Raw genomic sequence first — 22167 nt, 5'->3', positions numbered from 1 at the left:
AAGCAGAGGAGCTTGGCTTCGGTTTCGGGCAGATCTTGCACTGTGGGATGCCAGCCTAAGCAACCTTAGCCAATGACTTACAGTACAATATATTGGTGTCATACCTGGGCCCCGGTGTCTCTTCTCCATCCATATATAACAATTGCTCTGAGCTACACCCGTCTGGGAATCCAAGAATGGCATACGAACGCTGCGCTCTGCACATAAGCGAGCGTTATAATTGTGGCACTGCTCCATGGCATCTTTATAGTACTGCTCCCCGATCCTAGGCAAACCAAATAAAGATATTGAATATAATAAGTCAGCAGTGCCTGGTACAGTCACACTTTAACCCCTTCATGACCTTGCCGTTTTTTGCAATTCTGACCAGTGTCCCTTTATGAGGTAATAACTCAGGAACGCTTCAACGGATCCTAGCGATTCTGAGATTGTTTTTTCGTGACATATTGGGCTTCATGTTAGTGGTAAATTTAGGTCGATAATTTCTGAGTTTATTTTTTAAAAAAAACGGGAATTTGGCAAAAATTTTGAAAATTTCGCAATTTTCACATTTTGAATTTTTATTCTGTTAAACCAGAGAGTTATGTGACACAAAATAGTTAATAAACAACATTTCCCACATGTCTACTTTACATCAGCACAATTTTGGAAACAAATTTTTTTTTTTGCTAGGAAGTTATAAGGGTTAAAATTTGACCAGTGATTTCTCATTTTTACAACAAAATTTACAAAACCATTTTTTTTAGGGACCACCTCACATTTGAAGTCAGTTTGAGGGTTCTATATGGCTGAAAATACCCAAAAGTGACACCATTCTAAAAACTGCACCCCTCAAGGTGCTCAAAACCACATTCAAGAAGTTTATTAACCCTTCAGGTGTTTCACAGCAGCAGAAGCAACATGGAAGTAAAAAATGAACATTTAACTTTTTAGTCACAAAAATGATCTTTTAGCAACAATTTTTTATTTTCTCAAGGGTAAAAGGAGAAACTGGACCACGGACGTTGTTGTCCAATTTGTCCTGAGTACGCGGATACCTCATATGTGGGGGTAAACCACTGTTTGGGCGCACGGCAGGGCTCGGAAGGGAAGGAGCGCCATTTGACTTTTTGAATGAAAAATTGGCTCCAATCTTTAGCGGACACCATGTCGCGTTTGGAGAGCCCCCGTGTGCCTAAACATTGGAGCTCCCCCACAAGTGACCACATTTTGGAAACTAGACCCCCCCAAGGAACTTATCTAGAAGCATAGTGAGCACTTTAAACCCCCAGGTGCTTCACAAATTGATCCGTAAAAATGAAAAAGTACTTTTTTTTTTCACAAAAAAATTTTAGCCTCAATTTTTTCATTTTCACATGGGCAACAGGATAAAATGGATCCTAAATTTTGTTGGGCAATTTCTCCTGAGTACACCAATACCTCACATGTGGGGGTAAACCACTGTTTGGGTGCACGGCAAGGCTCGGAAAGGGGAGGCGTGCCATTTGACTTTTTGAATGGAAAATTAGCTCCAATCGTTAGCGGACACCATGTCGCGTTTGGAGAGCCCCTGTGTGCCTAAACATTGGAGCTCCCCTACAAGTGACCCCATTTTGGAAACTAGACCCCCCCAAGGAACTTATCTAGATGCATAGTGAGCACTTATAACCCCCAGGTGCTGCACAGAAGTTTATAACGCAGAGCCGTGAAAATAAAAAAATAATGTTTCTTTCCTCAAAAATGATTTTTAGCCCAGAATTTTTTATTTTCCCAAGGGTAATAGGAGAAATTGGACCCCAAATGTTGTTGTCCAGTTTGTCCTGAGTACGATGATACCCCATATGTGGGGGTAAACCACTGTTTGGGCGCACGGCAGGGCTCGGAAGGGAAGGCATGCCATTTGGCTTTTTGAATGGAAAATTAGCTCCAATCATTAGCGGACACCATGTCGCGTTTGGAGAGCCCCTGTGTGCCTAAACATTGGAGCTCCCGCACAAGTGACCCCATTTTGGAAACTAGACCTCCCAAGGAACTAATCTAGATGTGTGGTGAGCACTTTGAACCCCCAAGTGCTTCACAGAAGTTTATAACGCAGAGCCATGAAAATAAAAAATAATTTTTCTTTTCTCAAAAATGATTTTTTAGCCCACAATTTTTTATTTTCCCAAGGGTAACAGGAGAAATTGGACCCCAAAAGTTGTTGTCCAGTTTCTCCTGAGTACGCTGATACCCCATATGTGGGGGTAAACCACTGTTTTGGCACACGTCGGGGTTCGGAAGGGAAGTAGTGACGTTTTGAAATGCAGACTTTGATGGAATGGTCTGCGGGCGTCACATTGCATTTGCAGAGCCCCTGATGTGCCTAAACAGTAGAAACACCCCACAAGTGACCCCATTTTGGAAACTAGACCCCCGAAGGAACTTATCTAGATGTGTGGTGAGCACTTTCAACCCCCAAGTGCTTCACAGAAGTTTATAACGCAGAGCCGTGAAAATAAAAAATAATTGTTTTTTCCTCAAAAATTATGTTTTAGCAAGTAATTTTTTATTTTTGCAAGGGTAACAGGAGAAATTGGACCCCAACAGTTGTTGCCCAGTTTGTCCTGAGTACGCTGGTACCCCAAATGTGGGGGTAAACCACTGTTTGGGCGCACGTCGGGGCTTGGAAGGGCGGGAGCACCATTTGACTTTTTGAACGCAAGATTGGCTGGAATCAATGGTGGCGCCATGTTGTGTTTGGAGACCCCTGATGTGCCTAAACAGTGGAAACCCCTCAATTCTAACTTCAACACTAACCCCAACACACCCCTAATCCTAATCCCAACTGTAGCCATAACCCTAATCACAACCCTAACCCCAACACACCCCTAACCACAACCCTAACCGCAACACACCCGTAACCCTAATTCCAACCCTAATCCTAACCCTAATCCCAACCGTAACCCTAATCCCAACCCTAACCACAACTGTAACCCCAACACACCCCTAACCCTATCCGTAACCCTAACCACAAGCCTAATCTTAACCCTATTTCAAACCCTAGCCCTAATTCCAACCCTAACTCTAATTCCAACCCTAACCCTAAGGCTATGTGCCCACGTTGCGGATTCGTGTGAGATTTTTCCGCACGATTTTTGAAAAATCTGCAGGTAAAAGGCACTGCGTTTTACCTGCGGATTTACAGCAGATTTCCAGTGTTTTTTTTGTGCGGATTTCACCTGCGGATTCCTATTGAGGAACAGGTGTAAAACGCTGCGGAATCCGCACAAAGAATTGACATGCTGCGGAAAATACAATGCAGCGTTTCTGCACGGAATTTTCCGCACCATGGGCACAGCGGATTTGGTTTTCCTTAGGTGTACATGGTACTGTAAACCTGATGGAAAACTGCTTCGAATTCGCAGCGGCCAATCCGCTGCGGATCCGCGGCCAATCCGCTGCCGATCCGCGGCCGATGCGCAGCGGATCCGCGGCCGATGCGCACTGTGTGCACATGCCATAACCCTAACCCTACCCCTAACCCTAACCCTACCCCTAGTTCAAACCCTAGTTCTAACCCTAACCCTAGTGGAAAACGAAAAAAAAAAAAAAAAAATTCTTTATTTTATTATTGTCCCTATGGGGGTGATAAAGGGGGGGGGGGTGTTATTTATTATTTTTTTTATTTTGATCGCTGTGATAGAACCTACCACAGCGATCAAAATGTACCTGTAAGGAATCTGCCGGCTGGCAGATTAGGCGGGCGGACTGAGCATGCGCCCGCCATTTTGGAAGATGGCGGCGCCCAGCGAGGAGACGTACGGACACCGGGAGGATCGGTAAGTATGAAGGGGTGGTGGATCGGAGCACAGGGGGGGTGTATACAAACAAGGAGGGAGCGGACAGGAGGACGGGGGAGCCGGCAGGCGGACGGAGGGGACCGGACCCCATAACGGAGGACTGGGGGGGCGATCGGTGGGTGTGGGGGGGGGGGTCACTTGAGTATTTCCAGCCATGGCCGATGATATTGCAGCATCGGCCATGGCTGGATTGTAATATTTCACCAGTTTTTTAGGTGAAATTTTACAAATCGCTCTGATTGGCTGTTGAAAGTGAAACTGCCAATCAGAGCGATCTTGGCCCGGGGGGGGGGGGGGGGGCTTGAAGCCACCCCCCCTGGGCTGAAGTACCACTCCCCCTCTCCCTGCAGATCGGGTAAAATAGGAGTTAACCCCTTCACCCGATCTGCAGGGACGCGATCATTCCATGACGCCGCATAGGCGTCATGGGTCGGGAAGGGGTTAATGATGCCCCAAAACTGAAATGCACAATGTAAAGCTCTAGACGAAAAAGCTGAACCAGGAAGATTGTAACTAAAAAGTGTTCTGCATGAAGAGAGCATTTTCCATAAGACAAAAAAAAAAAAAAAGCTTTTACAGATCAGACTAATGATAGACATTCAATTTTCGATGAGCAATGAACCCCTTTCATTTAAGTATCTATAAGAGATCCTAATGTGGCGAGATTGACAGCTACGTTTACACCCTGGAAATGCCAAACAAAGAAGTATGTGGTGCTTTCCCCGACAAAGCAATAGAAGAACCAGGAGTAACCTTGCTCGGAGGCCTAGATCACATGCAAGACAATACAAGAGCACGTCACAAAAAGCATTACAGATGGATAACTGCACAGAGAGAGATGGCAGCATTAGTGAGTCTACACCAAGCAGAAGTCTACAATGTCAAGTCAGGAGCAAAGTAGTGGAGAAGAAAGGGATTATAAGACTGAATAACTGAAAAAAACACAGCCAAAGTCTTCTAATACTTCATGGATGTTGAAAAGACATGATCAATTCTGTTACCTGGAAGTGCATCTGAACAGCAAGGTGGATTGCTGTTGAGGGGAGATAGAGAGAAAAAAAAAATAAAAAAAAATCTATAAATCTTCAGCACAGCGAGTGTGAGCGAGCTGAGTGTGACCTGAGCGTAAGTGTGAACGGCGGTAAGTGTGTGTGACTTGTGATTCAGTGAAGAGGTATTTGGAAGGCCTTTAACAAATACCTGTGTGAATTGGAGTGAGTTGCTGAATTGGGAGTAGCTATATTCATAAGGAGTTAACTTAGGGTGGGGGCTCATAATTAAGGGGATATAAGGGGCAGCTGTTTGGGGCTCAAGTCCTTTTTGGAAGTGCATCTGAACAGCAAGGTGGATTGCTGTTGAGGGGAGATAGAGAGGAAAAAAAAAAAAAAAAATCTATAAATCTTCAGCACAGCGAGTGTGAGCGAGCTGAGTGTGACCTGAGCGTAAGTGTGAACGGCGGTAAGTGTGTGACTTGTGATTCAGTGAAGAGGTATTTGGAAGGCCTTTAACAAATACCTGTGTGAATTGGAGTGAGTTGCTGAATTGGGAGTAGCTATATTCATAAGGAGTTAACTTAGGGTGGGGGCTCATAATTAAGGGGATATAAGGGGCAGCTGTTTGGGGCTCAAGTCCTTTTTGGAAGTGCATCTGAACAGCAAGGTGGATTGCTGTTGAGGGGAGATAGAGAGAAAAAAAAAAAAAAAAAAATCTATAAATCTTCAGCACAGCGAGTGAGCGAGCTGAGTGTGACCTGAGCGTAAGTGTGAATGGCGGTAAGTGTGTGACTTGTGATTCAGTGACTTTGGAATCAGGGAGTTTCCAAGGGAGGAATTGCTTCTGTTTTTTTTTTTTGGTTTAATTAATACTTTGTATTTATTTTTAATTAACGTTTCTGTGTGGTGCAATCCCCATTAGGAAATGTGCTCCACAATTGTTAATGCCATCCAGTGTACATCTTGCCACATGTATGCAGTCCTTGACCAGCCGATCGAGGGTGCATACTGCTGTGCGAGATGTGAGCACATTGTGCATTTGGAAACCCAGATACTGGATCTAAATGTGCAGCTGGCAACACTGAGATCCATAGACAATATGGAGAGGAGTCTTCTGCTCACAGAGCAGACGCTCAATGGGATAGATGAGGAGGGGGATGGTAGGATGGAGCTGCAGGACAGTGTGGCAGTTAGCTGGGTGACAGATAGAAGGCGGGGTAGAGGGAAGAGTGCCAGGGAGGCTAGTCCTGATCTGGCACACCCCAATAAGTTTGCTAAGTTGGCAGATGAGGGGGGTGCCAGTACAGGGGTAGCACTGCTGCAGCCAGGCATGTCCTCTGAAAGCCGGAGGAGTGACTGCTCCAGTAAGGAGGGAAAAAGGAGAGCAGGGCAGGCCAGACAGGTGCTGGTAGTGGGGGACTCAATTATTAGGGGAACAGATAGGGCAATCTGTCACAAAGACAGGGATCGTCGGACGGTGTGCTGCCTACCTGGCGCTCGAGTCCAACACATCGCTGATCGGGTGGACAGATTACTGGGAGGGGCTGGTGAAGACCCAGCGGTCATGGTGCACATTGGCACAAATGACAAAGTTAGAGGTAGGTGGAAGGTCCTTAAAGATGATTTCAGGGAATTAGGCTGCAAGCTGAAAGCAAGGACCTCCAACGTGGTATTTTCCGAAATACTGCCTGTACCACGTGCCACGCCAGAGAGGCAACAGGAGATTAGGGAGGTTAATAAGTGGCTCAAGAATTGGTGTAGGAAGGAGGGGTTTGGGTTCCTGCAGAACTGGGCCGACTTCTCAGTTGGCTACAGGCTCTACGCTAGGGACGGGCTGCACCTCAATGGGGAAGGTGCAGCTGTGCTGGGGGAGAAAATGGTTAGAAGGTTGGAGGAGTGTTTAAACTAGGGATTGGGGGGGGGAGGGTATTCATTTTATAGGAGGGGAAGATAGTGCAGATAGAGACCTGGGCACAAATAAGGAAGTTGGGGGTGGCGGTGGCATGGGGGGTGGGGTTAGAATAGTTAGTAATTTAAGAAAGAATAGAGGTACAGAGAGTAACATCAAGTGCATGTATACTAATGCCAGAAGCCTCGCCAACAAAATGGATGAATTAGAACTAATGTTGTTGGAGCATAATTATGACATGGTGGGGATATCTGAGACGTGGCTGGATGAGAGCCATGACTGGGCTGTTAACTTGCAGGGCTATAGCCTGTTCAGAAATGACCGTACAGATAAGCGAGGGGGTGGGGTGTGTCTGTATGTAAAATCGACCTTAAAACCCATCCTGCGTGATAATATAGGTGAATCTAATGAAAATGTAGAGTCTCTGTGGGTGGAGATAAGGGGAGGGGGAAAAAATAATAAATTACCGATAGGGGTTTGTTATAAATCTCCAAAACTAATGGAAGCAATGGAGAATATCCTCGTAAAGCAAATAGATGAAGCTGCGACTCAAGGAGAAGTCATTATTATGGGGGACTTCAACTACCCTGAAATAGATTGGGGAACAGAAACCTGCAGTTCCAGCAAAGGTAATCGGATTTTGACAACTATGAGAGACAATTACCTTTCACAACTGGTTCAGGACCCAACAAGGAGGGGGGCACTGCTAGACCCAATATTAACCAACAGGCCAGACCGCATATCAAATATAAGGGTTGGGGGTCACTTGGGGAATAGTGATCACAAAATAATAAGTTTTCATGTAACCTTTAATAAGATGGGTAGTAGGGGGGTTACAAGGACACTAAACTTCAGGAGGGCAAATTTCCAACGGATGAGAGAGGATCTTGGTGCAATTAACTGGGACGATATCCTGAGACACAAAAATACACAAAGAAAATGGGAGACATTTATTAGCATCCTGGATAGGACCTGTGCACAGTATATACCGTATGGGAATAAACATACTAGAAATAGGAGGAAACCAATATGGCTAAATAGAGCTGTAAGGGGCGCAATAAGGGACAAAAAGAAAGCATTTAGAGAATTAAAGGAAGTAGGTAGTGAGGAGGCATTAAATAAATACAGAAAATTAAATACATTCTGTAAAAAGCAAATCAAGGCAGCAAAGATTGAGACAGAGAGACTCATTGCCAGAGAGAGTAAAAATAATCCCAAAATATTCTTTAACTACATAAATAGTAAGAAACTAAAAAATGACAGTGTTGGCCCCCTTAAAAATAGTCTGGGGGAAATGGTGGATGAGGATGAGGAAAAAGCCAATATGCTAAATGACTTTTTTTCATCAGTATTTACAAAAGAAAATCCCATGGCAGACAATATGATCAGTGATAAAAATTCCCCATTAAATGTCACCTGCTTAACCCAGCAGGAAGTACAGCGGCGTCTAAAAATAACTAAAATTGATAAATCTCCGGGCCCGGATGGGATCCACCCCCGAGTACTGCAGGAACTAAGTACAGTCATTGATAGACCATTATTTTTAATCTTTAAAGACTCAATAATAACAGGGTCTGTACCACAGGACTGGCGTATAGCAAATGTGGTGCCAATATTCAAAAAAGGGGCAAAAACTGAACTCGGTAATTATAGGCCAGTAAGTTTAACCTCTACTGTGGGTAAAATCCTGGAGGGCATTCTAAGGGATGCTATACTGGAGTATCTGAAGAGGAATAACCTCATGACCCAGTATCAGCACGGGTTTACTAGGGACCGTTCATGTCAGACTAATTTGATCAGCTTCTATGAAGAGGTAAGTTCAGGACTGGACCAAGGGAACCCAGTGGACGTAGTATATATGGACTTTTCCAAAGCTTTTGATACGGTGCCACACAAAAGGTTGTTACATAAAATGAGAGTAATGGGGATAGGGGAAAATATGTGTAAGTGGGTTGAGAGCTGGCTCAGGGATAGGAAACAAAGGGTGGTTATTAATGGAGCACACTCGGACTGGGTCACGGTTAGCAGTGGGGTACCACAGGGGTCAGTATTGGGCCCTCTTCTTTTTAACATATTTATTAATGACCTTGTAGGGGGCATTCAGAGTAGAATTTCAATATTTGCAGATGACACTAAACTCTGCAGGGTAATCAATACAGGGGAGGACAATTTTATATTACAGGATGATTTATGTAAACTAGAAGCTTGGGCTGATAAATGGCAAATGAGCTTTAATGGGGATAAATGTAAGGTCATGCACTTGGGTAGAAGTAATAAGATGTATAACTATGTGCTTAATTCTAAAACTCTGGGCAAAACCGTCAATGAAAAAGACCTGGGTGTATGGGTGGATGACAAACTCATATTCAGTGGCCAGTGTCAGGCAGCTGCTACAAAGGCAAATAAAATAATGGGATGTATTAAAAGAGGCATAGATGCTCATGAGGAGAACATAATTTTACCTCTATACAAGTCACTAGTTCGACCACACTTAGAATACTGTGCACAGTTCTGGTCTCCGGTGTATAAGAAAGACATAGCTGAACTGGAGCGGGTGCAGAGAAGAGCGACCAAGGTTATTAGAGGACTGAGGGGTCTGCAATACCAAGATAGGTTATTACACTTGGGGCTATTTAGTTTGGAAAAACGAAGACTAAGGGGTGATCTTATGTTAATGTATAAATATATGAGGGGACAGTACAAAGACCTTTCTGATTATCTTTTTAATCATAGACCTGAGACAGGGACAAGGGGGCATCCTCTACGTCTGGAGGAAAGAAGGTTTAATTAAGCATAATAACAGACGCGGATTCTTTACTGTAAGAGCAGTGAGACTATGGAACTCTCTGCCGTATGATGTTGTAATGAGTGATTCATTAATTAAATTTAAGAGGGGACTGGATACCTTTCTGGAAAAGTATAATGTTACAGGGTATATGCACTAGATTCCTTAATAAGGCGTTGATCCAGGGAACTAGTCTGATTGCCGTATGTGGAGTCGGGAAGGAATTTTTTTCCCCATGGTGGAGTTACTCTTTGCCACATGGGGTTTTTTTGCCTTCCCCTGGATCAACATGTTAGGGCATGTTAGGTTAGGCTATGGGTTGAACTAGATGGACTTACAGTCTTCCTTCAACCTTAATAACTATGTAACTATGTAACTATGTAACCTCACTGCTTACTAAAGGCCCCGTCTCACATAGCGAGATCGCTAACGAGATCGCTGCTGAGTCACAAGTTTTGTGACGCAACAGCGACCTCCATAGCGATCTCGCTATGTGTGACACGTACCAGCGATCAGGCCCCTGCTGCGAGATCGCTGGTCGTGTCGGAATGGCCTGGACCTTTTTTTGGTCGTTGAGGCCCCGCTGACATCGCTGAATCGGTGTGTGTGACACCGATCCAGCGATGTCTTCACTGGTAACCAGGGTAAACATCGGGTTACTAAGCGCAGGGCCGCGCTTAGTAACCCGATGTTTACCCTGGTTACCAGCGTAAATGTAAAAAAAACCAAACAGTACATACTCGCCTTTCGGTGTCCAGGTCCCTTGCCGTCTGCTTCCTGCTCTCACTGACTGCCGGCCGTACAGTGAGAAGTGAGAGCACAGCAGTGACGTCACCGCTGCGCTCTGCTCTCACTGTACGGCCGGATCTCAGTCAGAGCAGGAAGCAGACGGCAAGGGACCTGGACACCGAAAGGCGAGTATGTACTGTTTGTTTTTTTTGGTAACCAGGGTAAACATCGGGTTACTAAGCGCGGCCCTGCGCTTAGTAACCCGATGTTTACCCTGGTTACCCGGGTGCTGCAGGGGGACTTCGGCATCGTTGAAGACAGTTTCAACGATACCGAAGTCGTTCCCCTGATCGTTGGTCGCTGGAGAGAGCGGTCTGTGTGACAGCTCCCCAGCGACCACACAGCGACTTACCAACGATCACGGCCAGGTCGTATTGCAGGTCGTGATCGTTGGTAAATCGCTTAGTGAGACGGGGCCTTAACAGTTTCTTCTAGTTCGGATGGATTGTGAAGCCTGCAGCCAAACAGTGGCCACTGATTAGCTGCAGTAGTCACAAGACACATCCCTACCCCAGATGTTGATGTACAGTGCAGAAGGGCGGCGCCTCGATCGGTGAGAAGCTTTGAGCTTTTTTTTTTTCTTTTACATTTTTTCACTTCACTGAGCCTATTAAGTTCATTTTTTTTATAGTAGTGGTGAACTTTTAAGAAGCTTATCTGGAACTTAGGGGAGGTTGCTGTGGGTCCACAACCTTTACGGACCGATAGTTACAAACTACCTACCTATTCTGCCGTACACGATCTCTCCCAACACAGTATCACAGAAGCACTCCTGCCGACGAGTCTCCTGCTTCCTGTGACGCCACGTCAACACATTAGTATCACTACTGTCATTGACAGATCAACCCAACACAGAGGGGACTAAGCTGTCAATCAACATGTTACCAGTGATGTCTCAACAACAGAACAGAGCGGAGGAGGTTGAACTGTTATGTTGACGTGATGTCAAAGGAAGCAGGAGAATCGCCACCTGAGCCGGAACAGATCGCCACAGGGTAAAACAGGCAGGTAGGTAGCAACTATCTGCTGGTAAGTTCTTAGCCCTATTGGAAAAAAATATCCTAAGACCCAGATAGCACTTTAAGTAAAAGTCAGCAGAACTGACCACTGTAAGGACTCTGTAAAACGCTGACACCTGCACGCTCCATTCAGAAGTGTGGGTGATCGACAGAGGAAAAAAAGTAATGACCACTTGGGCAAGAAGTGATATATAAATTACTAGGGACATGAACCCGCAGCAGGTCCTCTGTGCCCCATGGAAGATACATGATGAATAGATCCGGGAGAACAATGAAGAGGACAGAGAGGCAGTGACGCAACACAAAAGAGGACGGGCTGCATGGAAATGTGCAGCGCTACTAAGAGTGTGTGCAAGATCTACATTATGAGAGCTATATACGCTTCTTAGCCCAGGAGCTACTGCAGATGCGCACTGCAATGTGTGGACACACAGGTTATACACACACAGGTTATACACACACAGGTTATACATGGCAGCTATACAGCTGGAATACCAGAGATACAGACAGATATGGTTCTGGGATTTCAGCTGCAACACTGGTGTGTGTGAATACACACTATATATATATATATATATATATATATATATATATATATATATATATATATATATATATATATATATATATATATATATATATATGCGCACACACACACATACAGGCAGCCGTGGCGGTGCTGCAGCAGCTGTGCCCTGGGCAGAGGCCGCTTCCCCTCGCCGTGTCCCGCACAGCCGCCGTCCCTGTCCCCTCCGCACCTCCTGCTGCTCCCTCCTCAGTCCCCTCCGCCTCCTCTCAGCCACTTTCCACGTCACTTTCTCGTCCTCGCTTCCTCTCCTCACGCCCAGATACATGACGAGGCGTCACTGCGCTCCTCCGCCGCCACTTTCCCCGCCGTTTCCTTCCCCCTCAGTCAGAGACATCACACTTCATCCACTCTCCGTCTCCTCCACTCACATCTTTTCCACCGCCGCCGCCATCTTCTCGCTCTCTCCCGCGACACAAGCGCTCGGCAAGTGCGCCTGCGCGCACGGTCGTGACGTCATTGTCGGGCCTGCGCACTAGAGCGGAGCTGCACGCTGTATACAGGGCTGCAGGAAACTTTCCAGTCTCCAGGCCTTATATGCCGTAGTGAATAATGATGCAATGTCCAACCTGTCACCATGTCCCAGCACAGCAGCCTGGTATATACTGCATAATGTGCTGTGTGTGGGGACACAAGTCACTACAAGTCCCAGCACAGCAGCCTGCGGATACACTGTACTATGTGCTGTATGTCGGGATACAAGTCCCAGCACAGCAGCCTGGGATACACTGCACTATGTGCTGTATGTGGGGACACAAGTCCCAGCACAGCAGCCTGGGATACACTGCACTATGTGCTGTATGTGGGGACACAAGTCCCAGCACAGCAGCCTGGGATACACTGCACTATGTGCTGTATGTGGGGACACAAGTCACTACAAGTCCCAGCAGAGCAGCCTGGGATACCCTGCGCTATGTGCTGTGTGTGAGGACACAAGTCACTACAAGTCCCAGCAGAGCAGCCTGGGATACCCTGCGCAATGTGCTGTATGCCCCGGTGTATCATGCGGCCCTGTCCCCAGCAGGTATACACCCGGTGTATCATGCGGCCCTGTCCCCAGCAGGTATACACCCGGTGTATCATGCGGCCCTGTCCCCAGCAGGTATACACCCGGTGTATCATGCGGCCCTGTCCCCAGCAGGTATACACCCGGTGTATCATGCGGCCCTGTCCCCAGCAGGTATACACCCGGTGTATCATGCGGCCCTGTCCCCAGCAGGTATACACCCGGTGAATCATGCGGCCCTGTCCCCAGCAGGTATACACCCGGTGTATCATGCGGCTCTGTCCCCAGCAGGTATACACCCGGTGTACAATGCGGCCCTGTCCCCAGCAGGTATACACCCGATGTATCATGCGGCTCTGTCCCCAGCAGGTATACACCCGGTGTATCATGCGGCCCTGTCCCCAGCAGGTATACACCCGGTGTATCATGCGGCTCTGTCCCCAGCAGGTATACGCCCGGTGTATCATGCGGCCCTGTCCCCAGCAGGTATACACCCGGTGTATCATGCGGCCCTGTCCCCAGCAGGTATACACCCGGTGTATCATGCGGCTCTGTCCCCAGCAGGTATACGCCCGGTGTACAATGCGGCCCTGTCCCCAGCAGGTATACACCCGGTGTATCATGCGGCTCTGTCCCCAGCAGGTATACACCCAATGTATCATGCGGCCCTGTCCCCAGCAGGTATACACCCAATGTATCATGCGGCTCTGTCCCCAGCAGGTATACACCCGGTGTACCATGCGGCTCTGTCCCCAGCAGGTATACACCCGGTGTACAATGCGGCCCTGTCCCCAGCAGGTATACACCCGGTGTATCATGCGGCTCTGTCTCCAGCAGGTATACACCCGGTGTATCATGCGGCCCTGTCCCCAGCAGGTATACGCCCGGTGTACAATGCGGCCCTGTCCCCAGCAGGTATACACCCGGTGTATCATGCGGCCCTGTCCCCAGCAGGTATACACCCAATGTATCATGCGGCTCTGTCCCCAGCAGGTATACACCCGGTGTATCATGCGGCTCTGTCCCCAGCAGGTATACACTCTGTGTGGCCGCAGTGGCCGCTCCCTCCACATTACTGGAGCATTTCTCACCTCCCGCTTTCTATCCATAGACCGTAATATGGAGTCTCCTCTCTGCAGATGGAACAGTTTCCGCCCTTCTGGGAAGGATCTACAGGATTTAGTCGTCGTCTGTGGGAACTTTTGCCCCTTCATCTGGAGGAGCATGTGTGAGGTCAGTCCCTGACGTTGGGGAGAGGCCGGGCACAGCCTCAGTATTAGCTCATCCTAGGTGTTGGATGGGGTTGCGGTCCGGGCTCGGTGTGGCCGGTCACATCATTTGACACCAATCACCCCCAACCATGTCTTTGTGGACCTCGTGCTCTGGGCACAGTCATGGGGAACAGACACGTACCGACCCCCCAAACTGTTCCCACAAAGCTAGAAGTCACAATTGGCCAAAATGTCTTGTGTAGAAGCATTTAAATTTCCCTTCACTGAAACTAAGGGACTGAGGCCGATCCCTGATAAGAAGCCCATAGCATCATCCCTCCTCCACCCCACTGTACAGGGGGCACAATGCAGTCAGAGGGGTAACAAGCTCCTGACATTTTCCCAGACATGTTCATCAGATGCCAGATAGAGAATCGTGATCCGTCACTGCACAGAACTCGTTTCCACTGCCCCAGAGCCCACTGGTGGCGGCTGTACACCACTCCATCCGACATTGTGCTTGGTGATGTAAGGCTGCACGGAGTTCGGCCATAAAGCTTGTGGTGGGGTGCAGTGTTTGTGCTGATGTTAATATCATAGGAGATTTGGACTCTGCAGTTTTGGAGTCAGTAGAGCAATGTCGACTCTTCTGCCCTCTGCTCCTCAGCACTCAGCCCCCTGCTCTGTAACGTTACGGGGTCTCCACTTCGTGACTGAGTTGCTGCGGTTCCTTCCACTTCTCAATAATATCTCTCACAGGTGATGAGGGAATATATAGGAAGGAAGAAATTTCATGAATGGACTTGTTACCCCGATGGCTACGATTACAGGAACGCGTTGGTATCAGGGAGCTCCGCACCACCGGCCGTTCTGTCACGTTAGTAAAGGCAGACGGGATGGTGGGTGCTGGAGGCTATACACTGGGGGTGAGAGGCCGGGGGTTATACACCGGGGGTTACACACTGGGGGTAATGGGCCAGATGTTATACACTGGAGGTGAAGGGCCGGATGTTATACACAGGGGGTGAGGGTCCCGGATGTTATACGCTGGGGGTAATGGTCCGGATGTTATACACTGGGGGTGAGGGGCCGGAGGTTATACACTGGGGGTAATGGGCCGGAGGTTATACACTGGGGGTAATGGGCCGGATGTTATACACTGGGGGTGAGGGGCCGGAGGTTATACACTGGGGGTAATGGGCCGGATGTTATACACTGGGGGTGAGGGGCCGGAGGTTATACACTGGGGGTAATGGGCCGGAGGTTATACACTGGGGGTAATGGGCCGGATGTTATACACTGGGGGTGAGGGGCCGGAGGTTATACACTGGGGGTAATGGTCCGAATGTTATACACTGGGGGTAATGGGCCAGATATTATACACTGGGGATGAGGGGAAGGTTATACACCGGAGGTGAGGGGCCAGAGGTTATATACTGTGGGTAATGGGCAAGATGTTATACACTGGGGGTGAGGGGCTGAAGGTTATACACCGGGGGTGAGGGGCCAGATGTTATACACTTGGGGTGAGGGGCTGAAGGTTATACACCGGGGGTGAGGGGCCAGAGGCTATACACTGGGGGTGAGGGACCGGGGGTTATACACTGGGGGTGAGGGGCAAGGGGTTATGCACTGGGGGTGAGGGGCCGGGGGTTATACACCTGTGGTAATAGGACCGAATGAGAAACCTAAACTCAATGATTAGGGTGTGCATCCCAACACTTTTTTTTCATATAGTCTATATAGTACTACAAATCCCAGCATATAATTCCACGGTTTCTTTGGCATGTATATACGTGGCAATACATGTCTTTTTAAGATTTGGCCTTTGTCCCACTTGTGGCACTCGTCTCGGCTGCACATTTCGTTTACATAGCGACATAAAGAAGAAATGTGATGTAACAATAGACCTCTAATAAGGAATCTATCAAGAGGGAGATGAGACGCCTCCATCCTGCTTCTACTTACAGATTGGTGACCATCTTTCAAAACTGGGCATACGTCTGTTTGTATGTATCAGCATCAAGTATGAGCGCCGAGTGCAGAAATCCCCGCACCTCCAGCCTCGGCTCCGATCACTGAGGTCATTAATAGTCGTCTGAGGAAGGTTCTGCTGTGCTGAATGCAATTGGGCAAATCATCAAGATCCTCTGCTGGCAGCTCTTTATAAAGCTTTGGCGGACAGACTTTACTCCAGCCACCCTACTTAGCAGGTCCCACAGCCTTTCACAACTCTATACTTGCCCTGGGATTAACAATACACCTCGGCTAGTAGTCAGGTACTTCTGGTGGCCGACTGTAGTTCCGGATTGTAGGGAACCTATCCTGCCAGACTACTAGAGTCCTTACCTAGTACTATAAGTTCTAGACTGCACCTCTCCTTAGACTTTATTACTGATCTGGCATCCTATTATTTGGGTAGCAGTTGTTATACAGGGGCTTCTCACAAAATTAGAATATCATTAAAAAGTTAATTTATTGTAATGACTATATAATATACAAGTTTCACTTTTAGAATTGAAGAACTGAAATAAATTAACTTTTTGATGATATTCTAATTTTGTGAGAAGCACCTGTATTTTGTAAAGTGTGTCCAAATTACCTAACTCGCAAACTTTAATATAAATCTGTCAGCAGGCTTGTGCTATATAATCTGAAAACAACATAATACAGGAGCTGAGACCCTGATGCCAGCAATGTGGTACTTAACAACAAAGCTGTGTTTTGTTGTTTTCAATAAAAATCAGTGTTTTATCATCAGGAGATTATCATTAGCATACCGAGTGTCTCCTGCCCCCTAGTCAACTGCTGTTTCTCCACCCCCACTACTGATAAGCAGCTTTCTACCTATGCACAGTGCACACAGAGAGCTGCCTATCAGTGGTGTGGGCCGGGTTATACAGGCATCATTATTCAGAGAACTGTTAGATTTGTCGCAGAGAAAATAGGGATTGAAAATTACAGCATGTTTCCCAGCAAGTGACATCACTGGAATCAGGGTCTCTGCCCCTACATCATGCTGTTCTGAGATTACATAGTAAAAACCTGCTGATAGATTCCCTTCTTCCCTCGGCAACCTGGAGTAACAAGCACTTGCGCTCATCACTGCTTCCTACCATTCAGAGATCAATGGTCAGACAGTACATGCTAATCATGGAAATGGCGCTATATAAGCGAATAAAATAAAAAATAAATGATACCAATGCCGTCAGCCTAATCAGACAATTTCATCCTCCTTTTCCTGATGAGCCTGTAATAAAGGGGTCTCTCTAGAGCCCCCTATTACCAGAGTGGTACTGTTACATACCTACCCAGACCTTCTCCAGTGATGCCTGTCTCTGTTTTCGGTCACTGACATTGTTCATCCTGCAGGTGGAGCTGGTGATAAAAGAAATGCTATGGCCAATCTCACTGGGCGATGCAGCTTTTTCCAGCCAGGTATACTAGAGTCGCTGGGACTTGTGGTGCTGCCCACTCAGCCAGAATGGATGAATGCTCTTTTACTCTGACTTCAGTTTTGTCTACTATTTCTGTACCCGGTTTGTCCCTCCTGACTAGGCTTTGTGTAGCCAGTCTCCCTCTCCCGGCCAGCAGCCACTCCATGAACGCAACCCAGGGGACCCCGTCACAAGTCAAGACCACGGTGTAGTGGTTAAAGGCTGAAGACTGCGCTTCCTCTGGGATTTGATTGATGGAATGACTTGAGCCATATCTGTCCGTGGTAGCCTTTTTTGGGCAGACTTTTCAATGGCATGCCATACTAAGGACAGTTGCACATTAATAAGGCACCTTAGGTTACCAGTCATTTCATCTGTAACATGGTCAGTGATAACCCCAGTCCAGGACAGATAATTAATAATAATAATATTGCTTTGTCAATGGGTTGTGATGTCATGCTGATTGACAGCCAGCTCCCTGCAGTTTGGTGGTGGTGAGCTGGCTGTCAATCAGCATGTCGGCAGTCACAACCATCAATAGAACAGAAGCCGCTGCTGTCAACGCGACACTGAATCGCCGGCAAAGATCGGAACCAGGTACAAGTAGGTAATTAGCAAATACCTGCCTGTTAGTTCTTAGGAAAAAAATAAATACTCCGGGATAACCCTTTTAATTAAAGAAGCCAGTCTCAGTGGTGTAGAAAGGGGCAGGCGTAGCTACTGGACTGGACTAGGCAGCCTGTCCTTCTCACGCACACCTCTAGTCATTCGCGCAGACCAGTGCTGGAATCAGGATATCGGATCAGCTATCATAACGAGAGCAGATTTGTAAATTTTATTAATTTGCATGTCTCAGCACTTTTAAACAACTTTTCATCTGGCTGGAAAACTCTCCAACTTTCCTGGAATGTCCGGGGCGCTCCAGTAGTTCTAAAAAAAAAAAATAAAAGGAGACTTTAAAAAGTGAAAGACCTCCTGGAAAGGATTCGGAATGCTGGCATGGTATCCTAAAGCAAAAGCAAGGGGCGTTATTAAAGGAATTATCCCTGCACTCACAATTCTCCCAGGGAATACCTAATTGCTGGCTCATGTGCTCTAACAGCAATTCATAACCAACATTTTTTTTTACTAATTAAAACCACATCATTTTATAAGGTCTGTTTTTACTTATGGATTACAGATTTTTTCTTTATAGGAGACAGCCATCTAGCCTGAGCTGCTGTTACCAACATTCAGGGAAAGCAGCCCCATAGGAAACAATAGACTGGAGAGGTTTATTGACTTGGGAGAATGTTTCCTGTGATCTGTGCAGAGGTCACTGTGCAGAGAGGCAGAGGAGGTGAGCCCTGATCACCAGTATAGTAAATGAGGGATTCTGTATCACTTATATACGTTACTTTCCAATGCAATCATGCCTGAGATGACTACTGAAAAATAGTTTTGACATTTGATATGTAAAAAGGTGACAAAAAAAAGTTGCGGTAATATGTGAATAAGATGGCCCTTGCTTACAGGATGATACTAAGAGTTGGCGGTGGGATGCACTCATACATACAGTACAACAACTTTTCTCACAGGGAGGCACAATGCTTGATAGTTAGTTTCTTTCATGATACAACAGGCTTGACGATGAGAGAACCCGACATTTAGGCTACAGACTTGAAAATACTGTAGGTAGACAGAGGTATAAATCAATGGACTGACTTTTTTCGACAGGCTGCTGGCAATCTCCTCAGCAGCAAGTCCTTCACTATTGCTAAGAGTGTGATGGGATCATTTTTAACCCATTCGTTATTAATTCCTACTGATTTTACATGTGCTCCTTTATGAAAGCACGACTATGACAATTTCTTTCTTTTTTTTTTACTATGTCACCTACTGATCGGTATCACTAATGTCTGATCCATGCTTGTGGTAAAATACTTAACAACCGCAGTCTTCCTTTCTTCCCAGCATCTCTTCAGTCCCGCTCCTCCTTCTTGTGACCACAGCTCCTGACTGATGAGAAGTCAGAGGTCACAATTACAAGCTCTCAATGTAAGTTCCTATAAGATCCTCGGTTTGGCTCTCATAGATTTGCATTGAGTTGTCCGGCAAACACTGGGGCAATCTGGCAGGACACAACCAGCAGAAGATGTTTGAATCGGTGCCGAGAACAGAAGATGGTGGCTAGTAAGTATATTAATAAGGGCAAGAAATGCATTGGAATCTTAGAATGTTAGAGTTGGAAGGGACCTCCTGGGTCATCGTGTCCAACCCCCCTGCTCAATGCAGGATTCACTAAATCATCCCAGACAGATGTCTGTCCAGCCTCTGTTTGAAGACTTCCATTGAAGGAGAACTCACCATATCTCGTGGCAGCCAGTTTGAAAACTTCCATTCATGGAGAACTCAGCATCTCTTGTGGCAGCCTGTTCCACTCCAGGAGTGAAAGAAAAAAACGAAAGCCGGAGTGGTGCTTTAATGGAACTGTCCTACATTTTTGAAAGGGCTCAAGTAATCATAAAAAAAGACTGTAATGCAACTGCGGAGCAATTGCGCTTAGCCACCACCAGAGAGCGATGTTACGGGAAAAAGGGGTGCATTATTGTGTAGCACTTCGGTGCAGAAGTGTAGGCTGCCACCAGGAGGCGACAGAGTAGTCAGACAGGCCGAAGTCAGCAACAAACAGGGAGATGAAGTGCCAGAGGTCACAGCAAAGCACGAGGTCAGAGACGAGCCAAAACGTGAGATGGAAAGAGGAGTCAAGGTACAAGCCAGAGGATCAAAAGCCAGTCTGGGAACACAGTACCAGAGACAGAAAAACCGGAGGCGGAGTTCAGAGTTAAAGCCGAGTCATACATTGTAGGGAAATCACCAAACGTACACCGAGTCAGGGATAGGGAACAGGTCAGACACATGGCAAGTCAGAGGCAGAAGGATCACTAGGGTATACGTATCAGCTGCTCTAGCCTGGAGGCATGAACTATCACTGACAAAGGCTACCTAAAATAGCACCAATAGCCATCCCAGAACCAACGAGAGGCAGGCAAAGTTAACCCCTCCATGACCAGGCCAGGGAAAGAGAAGCAAGAAGCAAACCCCGACCTGGATCATGACAAAGGCACTTAGGATCCCTCGTCCTTCCTGCAGGTCTCCTCTCCATGCATGTTCTGTATGTGACCGATGCAACCACAAATTGACTGCAAATGTCAGGGACTGGCGCCACCCTGGGATGGGAACACAAAGGACAGGCTAGAGACCCGGGTGAGAAGACTACATTCTTGTGCCCGTCTGAATACATGGACACTGCCACAAAAGGGGTGCAAAGTCTATTCGAGCTCAGTTTGTCCTAAATGGTTCATCAGGGACACACCTGAATTCCGTTTTTCATGGACGGAGGCCCCAGATGGAAGCCATGAAAGCACTGCTGAAGGCAGGGTGCCCAAAGTGGAAGCAGAATGGAATTCTAGTACTCTAGGAGTACAAAGCCTTACCTGACCCCAGCACCTTCATGTAACTGTGCGATAAGACGTTTCCATAGTTCTTCTCTGGGACAAGCTGGGGCTGGCCGTGGTTCACATACAGCCTGCAGCAGGTGATTTATGTGCATTCGGTTACAGAACAGGATTCTCCATTTTCCTCTTGCTTCGGGCATTGTTCCAGCTACTTTGTAGCACAGTATAAGATTCCACATTTTGCAAAGGACTCGTTACATTATTCCTTTCATCACTTTACAGTCTAGTCCTTACCTGGGACGTGTAGGACATCGTTTGTCATTAAGCAGGGAATGCTCTACAAATGTTATATGTACTATAGTTTTAACAGACTACATCATTTTGGCAGATAAAAAGTACAAATATATATCTATAACTCGACATTTCATATTCGGAAGTCAGGAAAAATTACAGCCCATCTGACATGAATTTTCAAAGTAAGTACACCAGCTTCATCTGGCCTAAGAAATATTTAAAAACACAAATTGTGCAATTTGTATTGCAATTGCGAAAATCCAATGACAGATTCTATCCACATCAGATTGACAGTTTTCAACAAAATATTATCTTTTCACTTAAAGACTAAGCACATTTTTTTTCAATTTTCATAGTACACAGGTATTTTAAATGCGTGCAGATTGGTGGGGGGATACAGACTGATCGTGCCATAGATCCTTGAAAAGAGTGCAGATCAGCCGACAGGAGGGCACACACAGACTGGAGTACGGACACACTAGAAAGCATAGATGTTGTAGCCTTAGCTTTCTACTGAATCCGAAACCCAGCTCTTTAATTTTTGCTATCCCTTTAACGAAGTATAACGTGACCATTTTGATTTAAAGTGCATTTGTCATGTGGCGACTACACTTTAAGTAGAAAGCCCTGTTCAAGTCCCAATGCAGAAGTGAGCGGACCCAGGTGACGTCATGTCACTTTACAGATGCTGGTGGGCTTAGCTCACCTTCGATTTTGGGGGTGACAGGTTCCCTTTAAGGACATTGATTGGTAAGAGGTACGCATAAATAATACAGCAAAGTTAGCAGGACTTGGCCACTGATCTCATATGTTTTAGAGTGTCTGGAGCCAGTTTAGTCCTCCGTCCTATCAAGCAAAGTGTAAGTGTATGGGGCAATCAAACA

General features: G+C 46.7%; 1 protein-coding gene across 4 annotated transcripts in view; it reads right to left on the bottom strand.

The window, feature by feature from the left end:
* Positions 1–12407, bottom strand: part of DPF2 (double PHD fingers 2) — a 55811-nt gene extending 43404 nt beyond the window's left edge. For 2 of the 4 annotated variants that reach the window (XM_077287701.1, XM_077287703.1), the window contains exons 1-2: positions 12270–12407; positions 105–265 (exon numbers count right to left, since the gene is read on the bottom strand). In XM_077287701.1, the coding sequence (XP_077143816.1) occupies positions 105–265; positions 12270–12358 (250 nt within the window). In that variant the 5' untranslated portion in view covers positions 12359–12407. Of the gene's footprint in view, positions 1–104; positions 266–12070 lie in introns of all 4 variants that reach the window. The other 2 variants (XM_077287704.1, XM_077287705.1) reach the window with 1 other exon arrangement.
* Positions 12408–22167: the final 9760 nt, after the last annotated feature.

This window comes from Ranitomeya variabilis, chromosome 2, assembly GCF_051348905.1.
Source record: "Ranitomeya variabilis isolate aRanVar5 chromosome 2, aRanVar5.hap1, whole genome shotgun sequence".
Classification (NCBI taxonomy): Eukaryota; Metazoa; Chordata; class Amphibia; order Anura; family Dendrobatidae; genus Ranitomeya; species Ranitomeya variabilis.
Note: the sequence above shows the minus strand (reverse complement) of the source record. Positions and strands in the feature narration are given on the sequence as shown.